Source organism: Chinchilla lanigera, unplaced genomic scaffold (assembly GCF_000276665.1).
Source record: "Chinchilla lanigera isolate Chin_1 unplaced genomic scaffold, ChiLan1.0 scaffold00026, whole genome shotgun sequence".
NCBI lineage: Eukaryota > Metazoa > Chordata > Mammalia > Rodentia > Chinchillidae > Chinchilla > Chinchilla lanigera.
Window position 1 is genome coordinate 14,166,308 of NW_004955427.1, and position 19,583 is coordinate 14,185,890.

At 40.4% G+C, this 19,583-nt stretch overlaps 1 protein-coding gene and 1 long non-coding RNA gene across 4 annotated transcripts in view; one reads left to right on the forward strand and one right to left on the reverse strand.

Moving 5' to 3' along the window:
* The window catches only part of Qtrtd1 (queuine tRNA-ribosyltransferase domain containing 1), a 30,379-nt gene extending 27,284 nt beyond the window's left edge, over window positions 1–3,095 (forward strand). Inside the window, exons 8-9 of the mRNA XM_005386411.2 lie at window positions 964–1,081; window positions 2,711–3,095. Coding sequence (XP_005386468.1) covers window positions 964–1,081; window positions 2,711–2,942 — 350 coding nt within the window. The 3' untranslated portion in view covers window positions 2,943–3,095. The remainder of the gene's footprint in view (window positions 1–963; window positions 1,082–2,710) is intronic.
* Window positions 3,096–8,511: 5,416 nt separating this feature from the next.
* LOC106148687 overlaps window positions 8,512–19,583 on the reverse strand; it is a 32,164-nt gene continuing 21,092 nt past the window's right edge. The window contains exon 4 of one of the 3 annotated variants that reach the window (XR_001234339.1): window positions 8,512–8,835. This is a non-coding gene — a long non-coding RNA (uncharacterized LOC106148687). Of the gene's footprint in view, window positions 8,836–9,455; window positions 9,542–13,737; window positions 14,269–19,583 lie in introns of those variants that run through there. The other 2 variants (XR_001234338.1, XR_001234337.1) reach the window with 2 other exon arrangements.

Sequence of the window (19,583 nt, forward strand, 5' to 3'; positions counted from 1 at the left end):
ATGTATGATAAGTAAGTCCTTTGCCGATTACATAGTTAAAGTTCTAAAGAAAGAAATTGCTAGCAGTTTCAAAATGACAAGAGTTTTCCAGAATGTCAGGAATTTATTATGGTTTCCCACAACACACAAATTCACAAGAACAAGCTCCATGCTCAATGTTCAGACCACTTCTCTGCTTCCTTTGACATGGACAGGATGACTTTCCTAAGGCCATTTGCCTATTCTCCTGAATATGGATTTTTTGTTTGTTTGTTTGGTACCAGGAATTGAACTCAGGACCTTGTGCTTGCCAGGCAGGCACTTATGCCACTGAGCCAGATCCCTAGCCCATTTGCCTATTCTCATTGGGCTGTTGTTGAGATTCTTATCATTCGTTCCCAAGATACCTCTTGCCTACCTTCCCTTGTTCAAGGCAACTGGCTTTTTGTAGAGCTGGTGTTTCTTTGGCAGTTCCAGAAATGTTCTTCCTTAAAGCAAAGAGTTCAAGGGAATAACTTTAGTTCTCAATTAATTCTGTATAATCTGGATTCCCTGGAAGCTTAGAGTCTCCATACAGAATACATAAGTTAAAACCATATTCCACTTCAATCTGTTTGGAGCCAAAGCCCAATTCATTTGCACATACATTGTGATAACGCATAGGAATGACTCCAAAACACATCCACACACACACACTGCACTCTTAAAAGTCATTCTTTGATGCTAAGATTATAGGTTAACATACTTGTAACCATAATTTGCTTAGCCATTGTTGATTATCTTAAATGATTTTGATGTTGGAGATAATAAATCTGTGTCCATCTGGGAACATATTGCTGTTTTTATTTTCTTGTGATTTCCTTAGGATAAACTTTTAAGAGCGGAATTACAGAGTCAAAGGGCATGAAATAATAACTAAAATTCTTCCAGTGCCTACTCCTTATCTCATCTTCATTCAAGACTTTTTATTTGTTTGTCCTTCAGTATTACAACAAAATGGGATACAAGAAGAAATACAATATGAGGATCAAATAAAGAAAATTAATACAACTGATTGCAACCAAAAAATGACATCATTTGAAATTAATCTGAAGGAAAAAAAGTAAGACTTTCTTTAAAGTTTAGAGTTTGATTTCTGACTTTTTAAATTTTAGTCTGTTTTAAAAGTTTATGTAACTGTTCTCTTTTCAGTTTATGACTTCATAAAATATTTATAGTGGGATATCACTTAGGCCTTCTCAAATTTGGTTCCAGGAAAACTTTTATTCTGCAGATGAGTTTGTGTACTTTGTCAGAAAGCTAAGGCTAGATAACCATCGCTTGAGCAAAGCTGTCGGAGAGATTAGACAGACCCACTGTTTAGTGGCTTTTACTCCTCTTGATTACTTTAAATAACAACATAGTGAAATAAGGATTTCCAGATACAACATAATGCGTAAAGTTTACGGATGTTAAATCATCGTGGCTGTATAGAGGTTGTAAGTTTTAACTAAAATATTTGCCCAATAAAGAATGAACTAAGATATCTTATAATTTTGTGTTTGGCCGAAAGTGGCAATCACAAGTATCAGTGAGTGGTTTTTCTGTGAGTTCGGTGCGCTCACTTTAGTTCTAGGTTGTTTGTTGGTTTTTCTGAAGGGACATTCTAGGGATTCTAATTTACTGGTTTTTTAATTTTTTACTTACAATACAGACTTCCAAATTTTTGAAAGAATGAAAATCTAGTTCTTGTTTATATTCTGTTGGGACATCTTGGTTGTAGTTCTGAAATGGGAAAATCTAGTTCATTTAACTTCTTGAAAAATAGCCAAGAAGATTTATTTCTGTTTTTAAAATGTCAGCGTGATATAAATGGTTACTATTAAAATTCCCTTTACATTGTAGATTTAATTGGAAATTGGATTGTGCTTATTACCAGTGCTCAACTTGAAGTTTTGAGGACTTGGAGATAAATTCTGGCATCACTGTTGACTGCGTAGTGTTGGTTGAGTCATTTAATTTCTCTTTAATAGCTGGTAGAAGGTAACGCCTATATAAGTACTACTTAGGTGCCTAGTAGCGTTCAAGCACTTTTGCTGTATTAGCTCATTTAATCCCTGCAGCAACTCTGGGAGGTAGGCTGTTAGGACCTTTGGTCATGGTTGAGAAACAAAGGCACAGGTACATGTTAAGTGACTTTCCAAGTGAGTTATGGAGCTGGCACTCAAACCTTGGCAGGTAGCCCCAGAACCCTTCCTCTGAATCCCCATAATCTTCATCTGTAAAATGGTAATGAAAATGGCCATTTCCAAGAGTAGATGCAGAGATGTAATAAGACAGTATATGTGAAGGTGCTTTGTAAACCACAGCAATCCATGGAAATTGAAGGTTGTACTGTACCATGTCTTCTGATACTACAGTGTTTCTGGTTGCAAGTGGAAGAGAAGTATCAGAACAGCATTTCTGAACGTTATTTGCCTTTATAGTGTGACTAGTAATGCTCACCATGAGTGAGTGACTGCAGATTTCTTTATTCCCAGTCTTGGAGATCCCATGTCAGAGGAGAACTCCCACGTCTTTCTCATTTCGTTGCGCTCTTTGTTAACTTTTACCCACGTTGCCATCTTAAGTGGGTGCCAGCCCTAAAAACTTACCAGCGATGTTGTTAACCACTGGCAACCTCACTGAAGCCTGGGGTGTGGATTGCTCATGTTCTTCACTTTCTGAAATGTCATGTGACCCCCTTCCTCAGGTACAGGGAGGACTTCAGCCCCCTGGTGGGAGAGTGTTCCTGTTACTGCTGTAAGAATTACACTCGTGCCTACGTCCACCATCTGCTGGTGACCAATGAGCTGCTGGCTGGGGTCTTGCTTATGATGCACAACTTCGAACACTACTTCGGATTCTTTTACTCCATCCGGGAAGCACTGAAAAGTGACAGACTGGCACAGCTGAAAGAGCTCATTCGAAGGCAAGCATCTTGAGGACTGGCAAATCCAAAGCTGACTCTGCATTGAGCTTGTATCCTGGTTATAACGTGGGAAGAAGTGGAAGAGAAGTGATCTTAGCTTTATTTTTTTGTTGTTGTTGTTTTGTTTTTTATTTTTTTTTTTGATACAAGGTCTCACTATGCATTTCAGGCTGGCCTTGAACTCCTTGTGTAGCCCAGGCTGGCCTCGAACTCAGGGCAATCCTCCTGCCTCAGCCTCCCGAGTGCTGGGATAATAGGCATGTGCTACTATGCCGGGTATGATCTTAGTTTTAAACATTTATATTTAAGGATATCTGCTAAAATAAAGAATGGTTCTTTCAAACTGCCTACGTGCTGGTGAAGAGATATCTTCTAAAGAGTTAAATAGGGGCCGGGATATAGCTCAGTGGCACAGCGCCTGTCAAACGTGAGGTCGTGAGTTTGATTCCCAGTACAAAAAAAAAAAAAAGTTAAATAGTCTAGCCAAATTTGGTGATTCATGCCTGTAATTCCAGTATTTAGGAAGCAGAGACAGGATTGCAAGTTCCAGGCCTGCCTGCGAAATTTAGTGAAAATCTGTCCCAAAGTAGAAAGGGCAACTCAGTGGTAGACTCCTTGCCTAGAATGCATAAGGCCCTGGGTTCAATCCTTAGTACCATGCAAAGAAATAAAATGAAAAATTACAATAAAGAGAAAGAAAAGACTTAATTGGCATAGATAAGAAAGACTTGAACCATGATCTTTAAAATGTCTAGGCTAATTTTTTTTAGTTGATAGAAATTTACCTAAAGAATTTAGATGGGAGGAGATACTTAAAAGGTTAGGTGAGATTGTAGGGACCACTGCAAGATGAATTGGGACCCGAGGGGAAATGGCTTCATAAGGAGCGTAACTTCTGTGGACACATAACCGGTTCACTGGAGAAGGAATCTGGCTGACTTGATGGTTTTCTTCATTTTGACACTCATACTCTCAGAGCTGCTCTTGGGTACTGTTGTCTTGGGGACTTGTGCCCTGGTAGTGCAGGAACTCAGAAGGGCTCATGAGCCTTCCCCACGCTTACGTCTTCCTGTGTGGGCCTCCCACAGTGCTGCGGTCACGTGGCTCAGGTCACACCTTCATGTGGCCCCTTGGTCTGTTTGTGGCTTGTCTTCCTAGAGCAAGTGTTCTTACCTGTTAGGAGCCCAGTAGAGCCCAGCTACTTTCATCTGGTTGCACAAATCCACGGTGGTCTGCCCTCCAGGGTCATAAATAATCTAAGCACGTAATCACTGTAGCCCTATCTCTCGTGGAGAGTCATTCTCATGTGTTCACTTGGATGAGGCCCCATGCCGGCCAATTAGATGATCAGCTCCAGGCCTGCTCCACTGTGACACCTGCACTTAACGTCTGCATTGCTTCCTCGTGAATAAATGGGGGCAGGCATAATGATAGGACTCAATAAACTTCTAAGATTCTGCTGGCTTTAAAATTTGAGGAACAAAAAACTTTGCATTAAAGTCTTAGGCATACTTTTCGTCCTTGTTTATTAGTCACTGTGGGCCTGATGAGAAAGTTCACCAGTACTGGGGGACAAGTAGCATAGTAGATATATTTGAGAACTCAGAGGAAGTCCAGCCTGTGGGTTTTGAAGTGGTTGGTGAATTGGCATCAGAAAATCCTGAGGCTGAATATTCTTCCTAGGTTACCTTTGAGCGTAGGATTTTGTTGTGCTGTTACCAAAGGAGTGACATTTTTGTTGATAGTATGGCAGGGATTTTTTTTTTTTTTGTACTTTTTTATATTTGTCAACTTTTAAGGAATATACATAAACTGGCACAGATGTAGTTTTTATAAAAATAATAACAAAACCAAAATGATGCCCCTTTTTTGTATGGGTAAGAAGTACACTTTTTTTACACTCCTGTTATATTTTGCTGTTTTTCAAAATTTAGTGGGCATTTCTAAACATCGTTTGCAGTGGCTGTATGACTATTGTATTTTTTTGTGTTAGAAGCCCATCTATGTTTCTTTAGTGTACACCTTCGACATGAATGACAGTAGGTACTTAAGAAGTCAGATTTTTTGTTCTCAAGGATCTGGTTGCCCTGAAATGTATTGTTTTGTACTTATTCATGTGTTCCTATTCTTGTTCAATGCCAAAATTCATTGTTGAAGAAGTATCAGTATATATTCCAGAATCCATGAAAAATTGTGCATTTTATTTATGTCCAAAACACTGAAATGTTGAAATTCTGTTCAACATCGTTCAACTTCCCTGGTTCTTTTTCTTATTAGCATGTGTGAAAGATGTTTTTTAATGCAGTAAATCTATTAAAGATAATAGTCAATAAACAGTTTTAATTTTAAAAATCACTATGTATTGCTTTCTGTAAATGTTAGTAGGTTTATTAAACAAAATATTAAATTTCCATGGTACCAAGAATGTTCTAGAGACTTCTTCACTGGAAAAAAACATTTTTTAAAATACTCAATCTGTTGTCATTATTTTAAGAACTTTTACACTACATGCAGAATCCAAAGTGGAGATATTATTTAATGGTATACATTATGAAGATTCCCTTACCTATCTTAAGTTATATAAGTAGCATTTATAAGGCACACTTGTACATAATAAAAATAATATTCATAACTTCTGAAACATTTTAATGTTCCAGCCAACTTAGTAGATACTTTCCACACGTATCTCATTGACCCTTAGAGAGTGGTTGTGAAGTGTGAATACTATTATTCTTATCTTAAGAATGAGTTTCAAGAAGGCTGAGTTAGCCTCCCTGAAGGTCTACCAAAAATTTTAGAAAAGTGGAGAGTGTTACCGAAGAGCCTGTCCATCTGTCCCTTCTCAGATCCTAGGTTAGACTGTAGCTTCATTTCAGTAAAACACAACAGTTAGCCATTGAGCTAAGTAGATTCTTACTTACACTGACTTGCTCCTGGATTGAAGGGGCAGAGAGAAATCAAGGGCTGACTAGAGCGTGTTGGAATGGAATCAAATGTGAAGTACGTGGAAAATTACACATAGGGATTTATTAGGTGACTTATGGGATCAGAGGTGGATCAGAGCCGGATGTCTGTGCATGAGAGAGCCAGAGAACCCAGTAGCAGCTGAAGGTCAAAGGGACAGAAGCTCACTGTAGAGTCACCCATGAGAGTCTGCCCCGGAAGCTAAAGAAACTGGAGACCAGTGTCCAAAGGCAGCAGTGAAGATTGGTGCTCTTCTCCCCAAAATGAGGGGCACATTTCCTTATTTCCCTTTTTATTCTGTGCAGAATCAGGCCGATCACCCACATCCAGAGTGCGTCTTTGTGCCTCAGGTTTGCTGAGCTATATGTCAATCACCCACAGAAATGCTGAGAACGTTACTAATTTGCTAGGAGGTTTTGGCTCAAGTCAAGTTGACACATCACAATCAACAGTCACAGAGGGCTGCTGTTCCAGTGGGGAATAGCTGACCCTGGCTCATGCAGTCCACAGTACCATGCCAGCACCAACAGATGCTCAGTGTTGATTGTTGGTCCATCACCCTAATTCCCCCTCCCCGTCCCACTTGGGAGCTAACTGTACCATGAATAGCGTTGAAAGCGTTTCGGGATTTGGGGTAGTATGAAAAACTCAGGTAATCAGTTGGAGTCTGTGGTTCCTTATGTATCTTGGGGAAGGGATATTGTGTTTTTCTTTGGAATAAAGGGGAAATATTTTTAAAAACCAAGTAATTCTATAATTAAAACATTTTAATAAAAATTTCAAACAAAGACCATCAAAGGGTCAAGGCTAGAGTGTGAAGCAACTATCTTATCCAGGATTTTTAATTATTATTTTTCTGTAGAGGCAGTTAACTGAGAAACCAGAGTTAAATGATTATCCTGCGCCTTCCTGATTAGGAGCAGGCTGCTCTCTGCAGTTTGATTAGTCTTGGCTTGTAGTTACGGGCTTACAGCTTATTAAAACTGACAGTGCTGTGTAGGGCAGGGAGCCTGGAAGGTCAAACTCACATGCTGAGGCAGCCACCAGCAAGGCTCTGCCTTTACCTAAAGGCTTGGTATAATTGGCCTTCATTAATATACCTTTTAATATCTTCTTTCAACCTTCATATCTCTTTCTTGTTGCACACATTTGCTCTCTCCTCTCCCTCATTTGATTCTCAGGTTTAGGACCACGAATCCCAAATAACAGTGCGCAGAAAAGAATGAAGCAAGCCCAGTGTAAGCAGTGTCACTGGGTTCTCGTATATCATTGCTGTAACAATACTGATTTATGCCTGTGGTCCTGATGTAATTACTAATGACACTTCTCTTCCCCCCCCCTTCTCAGATGTGCCCTACTTTGGACAACCTCTATGGTCACCCTAGTGTAAGTGGTGAGATGATCAAGCTGGAGAGCAGATGCCCCATCTAAACAGTGCAGCTGCTACACACATCTAGCTAATTGCTACTGTGGGTCCAGTGCTGTCAAATCGTCCAGACTTTTTCAAGAGAAGCCAAAAATCTGGGTCCTTACAAATTGTAAACGCTGGATCGATTTTTAAAAACTATCCTGCAAGCCAAACAAAATTTAGGGGTGCCCTCTTTGTCACCTGTGGCTTAAAATCCAGAGAGAAGGCTTTGGTAGCTTTACCAGTTAAAAATTTCTCAGCAACCGGTCAAGATATGGCTAAAATGTACCAGTAGTTTCCAGTTCCTACAGCCATTTACAGATTCTCACATTAAGAGATCTCCATGGCGTCCCATCTCTGTTGTGTGATCCCCAGGTAACTCCCAGAACCATTCTAAACTGACCATAATGGAAGGTATGCATCATCTTGTTCAATTTATTTTATTGATGAGAAATTTTAAACCTGGAGAAGAAAGACTAGCGGTTGGTTGTGTCTTTCCTTTGAAGGAGTGTCTTCCTCTGTTCAGGCTACTTTAACAAAATACCATAAATTGAATGGCCTATAAACAACAAACTTATTTCCCATAGTTCTGAGACCTAGAAGTCTGACATCAGGACGTCAGCATGGCTGGGTTTTGATGAGAGACTTTTTCTGGGTTGCAAACTGTCATATTCTTGTATCTTTACATGGTACAAAGAAGGCTAGAACATTCTTTGGAGTCTCTTATTTATAAGGACATTGACCTTATTCATGGGTGCTTCCCCCATCTGACATAAATTATTTCCCAAAGGCCCCTACTCTGAATGCCATCATGAGATTAGGATTTAACATACGTGTTCATAACAAGGAGTTTAAACATATATGCATCTTTCTAGTTACCATGTTGGCACTTCTGCATCTCACCCATATCTTTTGCTGGATCTATGATCTTTCAGGGTTTAGCATCAATTCCCAGTACGCACTCACCAGTGATCCCTTCTGCGCTCACAAAACTGGCTGGCGCAAGGACATAAAGGTTCCTACTGCACCTTCCAGCATTAGTCCTGGCTGGCCCAGTGAGATCTCAATTACTGTTCGCCAAGCGAACAGATATTCTCAGAGTACGTAGCTGAGGTGTTATCTTCAGAGACTAGCAGCCAAGTGCTGGTTAGAAGTGACTTAGCAGTATGTGGCAGGACCCAGGCTGTAAGTCTTGTCAAGGGTGGTTTTATCTCACTTTATGCTAGGTAAGCTCCCAGTGACCTTGCACATTATTATTATTATTTTTTTTGTTGTTACTCGGTTCCGTGTCCCATTACCGTCTTTTAACGCTGACCTCAAAGCAGTCCCGCCTGCTCTGACAAGAGGAACTCAGAGTGAACTCTTTTGTTCTTTTTCCTCACAATTCACTCTGAGACCAGGCCGAAGTTGCCAAGGAGTTCAAACAGCCACATGCTCCACCAGTATGAATCGCAGGGATTAGCGCCTCGCTGCCCCGGCTCACAATGTTTTCCTCTTTCTCTGAACTGTTCTCCCCTGCTGTCTTCTCCTTTGTCTGTGAAACACATTTTCCCTTATTACCACCTTGTTTCCTGCCTGCTTTGGATGGCTTCAGCTTGGCTCTTAACAAAATCAAGATGTTGCTATTAAAGGTCTTCTTTTTCTTAACAGCTCAGAGTCACTTCCTTTTATTTAGTCCTTGTTCCCTTCCCTCCCAAACCACATAATAATCTCTGTTTCAACTAAAAGTTTTATAGCCATTTCATAACCACTGCTTTAGAGTTGCTATCAAAAAGGCACAAGAGGAGGAGATAAAAGTAAGGGGAGAAAAAGCAGAAGGTGAAGGGGTGAGGGACACTGCAATAACTGAGAAACAGACAAGCCTCCTCGGGACATGTCAGTGAAGAAATGAGGTAAGCTTCTCCCTCGAGTCTGAACACTGCAAGCTTGGTGGTCTGGTGAGTTTTTCTTTAATTTTTATGGATGCATGGAAAGGTAGTTTCCCCTCTGAGGCTCTGTCCTCCTTCCAAACACTTACCATATTGTCTTAGAACTCTCCCAGCATCGGTTGCTCATAAACCCTTTTATAGAATCCAATTACATGATAGATACAACTTCTTCAAATCACATCCCCCCAAAGCTAAAATATTTATCCACATTTTCTAGCATTTTCCATTCCCACTCATTTATTTTTATTTCAGTTTAACAAACTTAAATAACATTTCCATCACAGTTCCATTTAATGTTCTCCATGATGCCAGCTGAAAAACATACAAACAATGCAAATGTACTCAGTTCCCACAGAGTAATCACACATCAAAAGAGAAGAGAGTGACAGAGCAGGTCTGGTTGCTTCCTTCATGTCCTTTATCTGATTTGGGTTAGACTCCTCCGTTTCATGTTGTGTTATAGAAAGTCCCTTGCAATCATGTAGGGAGAAACAGCTCTACTTTACTTTTCCATTCGAATATTTAGTTACCACAAATCTACGTTAAAAACCAAATTTACTTTCTATGCTTTAATTAAACTAGTTCTCCCCTTCAACTTTCTGGTCTGATTCAACGGCACCTGTCTTCTCGTCAAAGCGAGCAGGAAGAGTTATTCCTTGGATGAATAATGCAATACAGAGAAGGGACAGGTACCATATATTGCAAGGAGACATCAACAAGACTTGATGGTTTGCTCACAGGATGCAGGTACGGCATGGTTCAAGGAAGATCACCACCCATCCTGCGTCATCCCTTTCCTGTCATCTCCAACTTAACCTTCCTCCTCCTGTGGCTTCACCATTCATTGCTACTAACCTATGCACTCACAAATACCTTCACTGAGATTCTCCATTCCTAATGGCCTTTGGTGGCTTCCCAGTGCCACCAAGGAGAAGCTGGCAGCCTGAATTTCTAGACCTGCCATAATTTGGTCTCTTCTAGTTACTTTGGGCTTTTCCTCTTTTCTTAGGAATTGTATCCAAATCTTATTTGTTTTTCAGTCCGGCCCCAAAACCAAATCTCTCCTACAAATCTTTCTTTTCTAGAACACTAGACTCGGGGAGGGGAGCTTCTAATTTGGTTTTTCTTGTTTTTAAAGGCATCAACAACTAGTGCTCTGGGCATTTGGTTTGCTTGGGACTTCAATTCTGTGTGTCTCAACTTCCCAGCTGTCTGTCAGCTCTATGAAGGAAAGAAAATTCCTCATACTTTTCCTGTTTTTTTTGCCAGCGTCTCCAAAATTCCCACCTCCAATATGTTCCCAACATGTAACATATTCCTTCATTGAAATAACTATTGGGGGGATGTGTGGTTTTCTTCTCTCTGCATGTTTGTAGTATGTCAATTCTCCCCCATCTTTAACACATTGCTTGTACCATTTCTCTTTTCATTATATTTCTTCAGCGCCTCTTGTGACTCAGCACTCTACCTATTTTGTTACTCATGGCAACCCTCTGAGCTTAGTATCATCCTTTTCAGTTTACAGAGGAGAAATTGAGGCTCAGAGAAGTGACTTCTGTAAGGACATACAATGCAGGGAGAGGATACAGAATTTGGACTCAGTATTGTGACTCAGAAGCCCAGACTCTTCCATTTCATGCCCTGATCTCCCTAGATTATATTTCTCTTGCACAGAGCATCTGTTCTTCTTCAATAACAATGACTAGGGGTAGGTGGAAGGCGGTGTCAAGCCATACTTCCTTGTGTGATCACCTCTCCCTGTATATAAGCTTGCTCTCTGGGCTACCCCCGTAAGTGCCCTCTGGTACTACAGTACTGGTAGGTCAAGATGACTTAGTAGCTTTTCCCTTTTTCTTTTTCAGCCCCAGAAATCTGCACTGCATTGTAATGACAGAGCTTTGGAAAGACCCAGAGATGGTAATTTGGTTTTGGTGAGAGCTCATGCATTTACATATAAATGAAAAGCAAAAGGACATTTACATTGTAGAAAGGGGAAAAATAGTCTTTCTCCTTGTCAGAAAGAGGCTTCTTTGATGACACATAGAATATGATTTTTAAAACAGAAGGAATGTTATGGAGTATCTACGCAGTACTGCCTCAGTAAAATGAGGCAGTGAAACTAACCCAAGTTCTGACGGGAAAGGGAAGACAAACCAGAAGGAGGATCTTGGTTTCCTTTGTCAGCCTCTGCCCTTCTCCATGTTCTCAGATTCTGTTTCTGTGTAGACCAGGTACTTTAAAGCAGCTCCTATGTCACACACAAGATGCTTTACAAGCATTATTTTTGCCAGTTTGGCAGTCACTTAGGTTTATAGACTCCTGGGGTAACAATGATTCTTGAACACAAGGACCATTCTCTTTGCAGGTACATTTTAGGAAGCTTCATTGGCCTCATTATGTCTGTGGGCCTCATGAGATTTGGCAAAAATGTCTCAAGCCCAGCTCAGAAAGATCATAAAGACTTAGCCATTTGCAACTGGGTATGCCATTTATAAATTCCTTCCTGGACTATGCCTCTCCCATAGTTATACCTTTATAATTTTTATGAGTTGCCAGTTTTTATCAGGAGAAGGGAGGGAGTGAGCATTGGTATTTATCTTTCGTAGTCCCATCAGGTGACCCTACTTTTTCCTCCTGGATTTTTTATGGTCTTTTAAATTTATTCCATGGAATAGTATGTACAAACCAACACCTTGATCAGGGGCTTCCCAATATCCTGGCACTGGAGTATTGAGAAGTCATATACATCTTCTCTATCCTACTGCTGTCTGATATCTAACATTCATTCACTCATCTTGCCAAGAAAATTTATCCACTTCTAAGTGGAATAGCATTGACTAACTAATGTTCCATAAGGATCATCTACCATATTAGAATTTGTAGACCAAGAGAAACTCTAAAATTATATATACTCTATATATAGTTAGAAAGCTTCACTTTGCCCTCTACTCTATCAAATCATATTCCAACCAGAAAAGAGCTCTCCTAAGCAATGAGAGAAAGTGGAAAATTGTCAGATGTGAATTTAACGGTAGAAAGGAAGAAAAGTTCTTTACTGATCATTATTGATCTGTTCATCATCAAGGAATAGAATCACAGCCAGATTAATGTGTTGCATCTGCTTCTTAGCTGGATCAGTTCTCACTAATGCTGCTTGAGTGTTCTACATTTTAAGGTTTGTGACAGTTTTATATTTGAGAAAACAGGGTTAGAATTGTTTAAAATTATCTTATTTCAGGAGTATCTGATTCCAAATCCTCTACTATTGTTACTATCCTCAACTCCCTCTTATTTTCTAATACTTGAGACCCAGGATACTGCACTGTGATGATATGAAAACAATACGAGATATGATCAAACTACATGGTAAATATTTAAATTAAAATATTTATTAAAATAAAAGACAAATTGCTATTATTTCCCTCAAAATAGTCCCCTTCCCTTTAAACAGACTTATCCCATCATTCTTGTCACTTCCTGCAGCAGTTCTGGAAGTCCTCTTTCATGAATATCCTTATGAAGTATGATTTAAAAAATACAACGAATGCTGCTTCTGAGTAATATCTAACAGAAAAGCAAGCCTGTAGAAACATTATACCTCATCCACTTTATTCACTGGGTCTGGCATCATGTGACTTCTGGCTCTTCTACAAAGTCAAACTGATCATGAAAGGTAAATGTGTTGAATCAGTTCAGGACATTGGTGCAGTCATAACAATACAACTAAAGATATTAATGAAAGAGGACTTCTAGGGCTGCTTCAGAAAGAGGCATGAGTGGCGCTGGAGATTTAGCTCAGTGGCACAGCGCCTGCCTGGCAAGCGCAAGGTTGTGAGTTCGATTCCTGGTACTGGAAAAAAAACAAAAACAAAACAAAACAAAAAAAAGTGGCATGAGTGATGAAATAAATGTGTTTGGAGTGTGTGTATGGGATTAATGTCAATGTATCTATTACTGTAATAATTTTTAAAATTTAAACATTAATGGTAGTTTTCAATCATACCTCATATAATCTGTCTATTCTTATATATTTTTAGAGTCATGTCACTGAATTTTTTGTGAACAGAATTTTGAAAAAGGTGGTTTAATCTTGATGTCTAAGAAGATAATCACTGGGATATAGACTTGTCCTGATGATATCACATTTACTGAAAACCTTTTTGGAGCAACATTTAGAAATAAAGTTCAGGAAAGGAGTCAGACTGGGCAGCACACTTGAATATTTATAATGATAGCACTGTATGTGTGCCTAAAATTTTAGAAAATAACCAAAAAAGCATTTATGTCATTATCTCTAACTCAGGCTGTAGCTTAGTGGTAAAGCACAGATTTTACAAGCTTGAGGCCCTGGGTTTGATCCCAGCATCAAAACCAAAACAAAACAAGGCAAAATAAAAATAAATCTGTGTCTCATTAGGAAGTCAGGGCTGGGGATATAGCTCAGTGGAACAAGCGCCTTCCTGGCAAGTGTAAGGTCCTGAATTTGATTCCTGGTACCAAAAAAAAAAAAAAAGTAAATAATCACTAGGAAGTCAAACTAATTCTGGTTATGAACGTTTGATGGGTTAGAGTGGCTATGAAATAACTACTTTTGGGGAGTGTGATTTTGATGTCAATGACAAAACTAAGAAATCACATTAGGAGTATGTAATTGTGAATTGTGATATGTCAACTTGACTTGAGCGAGAACTGCCTAGCAGATCAATGAAGTTTAGGGATGTCTGTAGATGACTGACAGGTAGGCTGCAACCTAAAGAGGGAAAACCCACCCTGGCTGTGGGTTGCACCAACTAATAGGCTGGTAACCTAGATTGAATAAAAGGGAAACAAGGAGTCTTCCTCTTCTTCTTTGGAGGAGCTCTGGTCTTTCCCATTGCCTTTGGACGTCCACCACCAGCCTTGTAGCATAGACTCTTCAGCCTTCCAGTTCAGACCTTCTGGCTTTCTGATGTAGACTCACAGTGGACTTTGTAGTGAGCTCCTGGCCTTTTTCTTTACTTTATATTCAGTATCACTCACAGCACTGAAGTTGGACAGACCTTGAAAAATCACAGGTAGGAGTAAAAAGAGGTGGTTCTCAGGAGACAGTATAACTATTTCCAGAGGGACATTGACTGTTTTGTATTTTTTGTGTATCAACTCATATAATTTTCCCAACACTCTTGTATGGATCAAATAGGAGCAGACCACAAAATACTAGTGAGGGAAGTAAAAGAAAAACATAACACATAGGCAAAGGTGGTGTTGCAAATTAGTTGAGGTTTCTTTGGTTTTGGATGGAAGTCATGAATTGGCAAAGTGCAACTCTACTAGCAGTCCAGATGCCAGCGTATGATGCTGGATGCCATAGTCAACACAACTATCTGCTGGTTACTGCCGCTGCTGTCTGCCAACACCTGATGATGGCTTGGGTTGGATGCCCTAGGTCGACACTGCTGGGTTCTAGACTCTGCTGCTGATTTTTGTTGACTGCTGGTCTCTGGAGCTCTTTAGGATTAACAGCCCCCAGTGTTTATCTACTCTGTTCACACCATTCAGGAATCCTGAATAGATTCATGGGAACTTTGGAGCTAATACTACCTGAGAAATAAGTCTCAAGCAGGCTTAGAGGACCACCAAAGCAATTCTTTATTTTAACAGAAAGTGTGCTGTCAAAAAGGGTTTCAGTACACTGAAGGGTGCCTGCCTAGACTAACCTAAGAAGTGTGTAGGGAGTGCTGCTTATATAGCAGCTTCAGGCCCATAAATGGTCCAAATACAAGCCCGCAGTTGTCTAAATTTAGTCCTGATGACTAGTCCAAGCCAGGCCTGTGATTGGTGCAAGTAAGTGCAGGGCTCCAGAACGGCCACCGCTGTCCTGGCCGGATTCAGTGAGGGGGTGGGGTGGCATGAACTGTACGATTGACAGCGGTTGCATCTCTGGAAAATGGATGGGGCTGAAACCAGGAAATCTTTGAGAAAGCTAGCGGTGTTTATCAGAGCTAATTGGGGTTTAGGTTGGTTGGGGATGTAATGGGCCCAGATTCCTCCCTCCCTGATTTTAGCCATATTAAGAACCCCTCTCCCCTTAAAAGAGACAGCAATAGCATCTGAAGTGATGGGAGCAGGAAGGGGCTCTGAGCTGAGCTGCAACTCATGTTAGAATGACCTAGGGGAGAGTGGCTGCTAAATACTGGGGAGGACACCAAGGCAGCTACTTCTGGTCCTGTGGTTGTGGGTGAGGAGGAGCAAAGGAAAACAAAGAGGAGGAGCACGACAGCCATTCCTTTTTGATTCTTTTTGACTTTTAAGTCCTTTGACACAATCCCAATTTTTTTCCCCCCTCAGAACAAAAATGCTCCAGGATCATATTTTATATTTTCTGCTTTCAGTGTGGAATCATCCATTTTCCTAAGACATTTTGAATCCTTTTTATTGGGAAGGGGTTTTTAGAGGCCCATGATCTGGGTTGCTACACTTGTGATCATCGCTTCCAGGTTTTTCAATGGAAAGAGCAAAGAAATGCATATTTTAAAAAATATGCTGTGAATTCAAAATCAAATGAATTTGATTGGGTTAACTTTACATAGCATTTTGGATTTTATATTTGTATCACTTTTTAAACTAAACAGTTTTTTATGACATCAGCATAATTACTTATTTTACTTCATCCATATATATATATAAATATATAATTGCATCTAAATAACAAGGAACAACACAATGTCTCACAATGTTACAAGACTTAGAGCAGAGGCCTCCAGCTCTGGGGGTCTCGAGAGACTAAGTTCAGACACCCATCCCTGAGATACAATGAGGCAATGATGGTAGAGATAGGATAGGAACTTTGTCCTAATAAGGCCACACTAGGAAGGAAGGAGGACTAGTGACCAAAGATCTTTCTTCAAAAGTATTGATAGCAACCTCACAGTTATATAGGTAAAAGGAACAAAGGCAAGGGTTGAGGTTTTCCATGACTGGCAGTCCAGGTTGTCTTGGTCTGTCTGTGTCCTGACTGATCATTACCTCAGGCCATTACTCAAGACTGGCCAAGGGGGGATTTGCTGGCACCAAGCAGATTGCTTTGCTTAGGGGGTAATTTGGTCTTTGGTCATAAGATGTTCATCAGTAAGTCCTGTTGTTCCTGGAATCCTAGGTAAATGTAAGGAGAATGACTCAGAATTTAGTAGAAAAAAAATCAAAAGGCAAAGTGGAGTTAAGAGAAACAGAATGGAGGTCAGTGACTAGGTCCTTCTTCAATAAGGGTTTAGAGGTTCTTTATACTCCTTCATGTTCTTGGAGATGTGTATGTTAGCAGTATATAGTCAGATTACTGTTTTAAAAAATCACCTGAAAAGTTTTCTCTCTGTCATTAAGCCATCCACTGTGCCCACAGATTCACTTATTTCATCTTGATTTTGATTGGGAGGGGTTCGGATTGCCATGAATATTTCATTAAGATAAAGATGAGAGGTTTTTTTCTTCCCACTAATATTTCACTTTACTCTCTTCCTTTTTAAATTGAATAGTACATGTTTATATTTACATGCCTTGTGTACTGTCTTCTCATTTGCTGAGAAAGTTTCTGAAAAGAAGTTTATTTTCATATCCTTTTCCCTAAAGGTGTACTAGAGTTCTCCAGAGGAATGGAACCAATAGGATATATGTATATTATATATAGTAGAATATATATTATATAATGGAATGTATATATATATATATATGGTAGGAATTTATTAGATAGGCTTACAGAATCAGAGGCATGGGAGTCACCATGGTTGTCTGTAGGATCAGGGGTTGGAGAACCCACAATGACCATCTATGTACTGGAGAGCCATAGGACCCTGTAGCTGTTAAGCTGAGAAAATGGAAGCTTCAGAACAAGAGGGGACAAAGATTCAGCACCCGTCTAAGGTCAGAGGCCTGGAAACTCAGCGGAGGGTTGCTGATACATGTCTGTGTGAGAAGGCTGGAAAAACTAGAGACTTGGAGACTGGTGTCTGAAGGTGACAACAGCAAAGGGTGGATCACTCTGGAAGATGAGCTCTTCAAAATGGGCTTCCTTCTCCTTTCCTTTTTTATTCCATGCAGGCTACAAGCCTATTGGTTGATGCCATCCACAACTGCAGTGGGTCTCCCCTACCTCCGTTTTCTGGCTACATATCAATTATCCATAGACACACCCAGCACTGTGCTTTTCTCCTCTCTTAGGTGTTTATTAATCCATTCAAACTGACCTATTAATGGTCACAATCCACCCCTTGGCAATTTGACAGCCAGGCTGAAACCATGCTTAATTGCAGGCTGATTGTCATGTCAGAGTTTCAGTGTTGGTCTCTGATGGTGGCCCCTTGGGCATATAGCTGAGTTATAGCCAGGTCAACCTTGGTGAGTGGAAGTCCATGTTAACGAATCCATAGATAACCTACCCCCTCTACCACCATGGCCACCTTATGAGCCCGCTGGGCAATGGCAGGGGTGTCTGAGGAGGGAGGTTGCCTGCTATCTACAGAAAAGGTAATCCTATCTACTTGATTATTAAAGTCCTCTTCTGCTAAGGTTACCTTTTGGTGAGCATTTACCTGGAATATACATATCTTCACATTTTTTATCCATATGGAGAGATCCAACCACATATCTTTTCCCCACATATCTTTGTCACCAATTTTCCAGCCATATTCTTTCTAAGTTCCTGACTAAAGCCTGGATCTGATCAGTATATAATAGCACATCTGGCCATTTTTTCTTCCAAGCAAAATCTATGACCACATGTATGGCCTAAAGCTTTGTCCATTGTAAAGATTCCCCTTTACCACTGTCCTTCAGGGATATCCTGAAAGGGGGCTGTCATGCTTATGTGGACACTTCTGAGTGACGCCTGTATAACGTGCACAATCATCTGCAAACCAGGCCCTAGTCTTCTCTTTGTCAATGGATCATAGGCTACATCAGATAAGGCCATGGGTACATGTCAGAGGATAGAGGCAGTGTAGTAGGAGTAGGAACCATGAGCATTTGGGCCACTTTTTCATCTAACTTACTTGCACCTTAAGAATCTGCTCAGGTCTATTCACATACTGTACATACCACTTCCATTTGATGTTGAAGTCCATGGCTAGATGGATCAGATAACACCCAGTTCCTGAAGGGCAGCTCAGATTGCATGGTAACCTGGTATTCTATGGTCAAGTTTCAGTTCCCACTAAGTCTTAGTAGTAGGCCAGAAGCTATTTATCAAAGGAAGAATAGTTTTCTGCAGATGATGGAAGAGGCTTACTCCAAAATGCTTAGCTGTGATTCACTTATGAGGGCCTACCAGAGGCTCCAAACAGCATCTCTACCTGTTGCTGACACCTCAAGTACCATTGGATTGCATGCCCATATGGCCCAAGTAGCAGCAGCCTGGATCTGTTGCAGAGCCTTCACTTATTCTGGGTCCCATTCAAATCTAGCAACTTGCTGAATCACTTAGTGGATAGGCTGGAGTAACACACCCAGGTGAGGGTGCACTGCCTCCAGAATCCAAACAGGTTCACTAGGCATTGTGCTTTTTTCTTGGGTGTAGAGGGACCAGATCAACAATTTATCCTTCACTTGAGAAAGGACCTATATTTTTGCATGCCCCATAGCACTGGACTCCTAGGAATTTCACTGAGGTGAAGGGTTCTTTTTTTCTTGGTATTGGGAATAGAGCTCAGGACCTTGCGCTTGCCAGGCAGACGCTCTGCCACTGGGCTATATCCTCAGCCAAAGTGAAGGGTTCTTGAACTTAGCTGGATTTATTTTCCAGCTTCTGAAACAAATTTTTTTAGACAAGAAGTCCTGAATGATTGCTATCTACTGCTCCCTTGTACCAACCAGCAGAACATGTAATGGACTAGTGTGATAACTTGCAGAAGAGAAAGATGATCAAGATCCCTGCAAACTAAGTTGTGACACAAGGTGGGAGAGTTGATATAGCCCTGAGGTAGAGGAGTAAAAGCAATTTGACAGTAAATTGCTTCTGGTGGGCCCTACAGATAGGTATGGAGAAAGCGGTGTTTCCCAAATCAATAGCTATCTACAAGGTACCAGAAGATGTGTTCCCTTCCTCAAGCAAGGAAGGCATACCTGGTATAGTGGCCTTAACTGGAAACACCACTTGATTAAGCTTATGGTAATCCATTGTCATTGTCCAAGATCCATCTATCATCTGCCCAAGCCAAATAGGAGAATTACATGAGAATATGACAGGAACTACCTCTCCTGCATCTTTCAAATTCTTGATGGTGGCACCAATCTCTGCAATCCCTCCATGGATTTTTTTTTTTTATTTTAAAGAATAAAACAAGGATAACATAATAATAGGGGGGACTTAGCAAATTACAGACAAAAT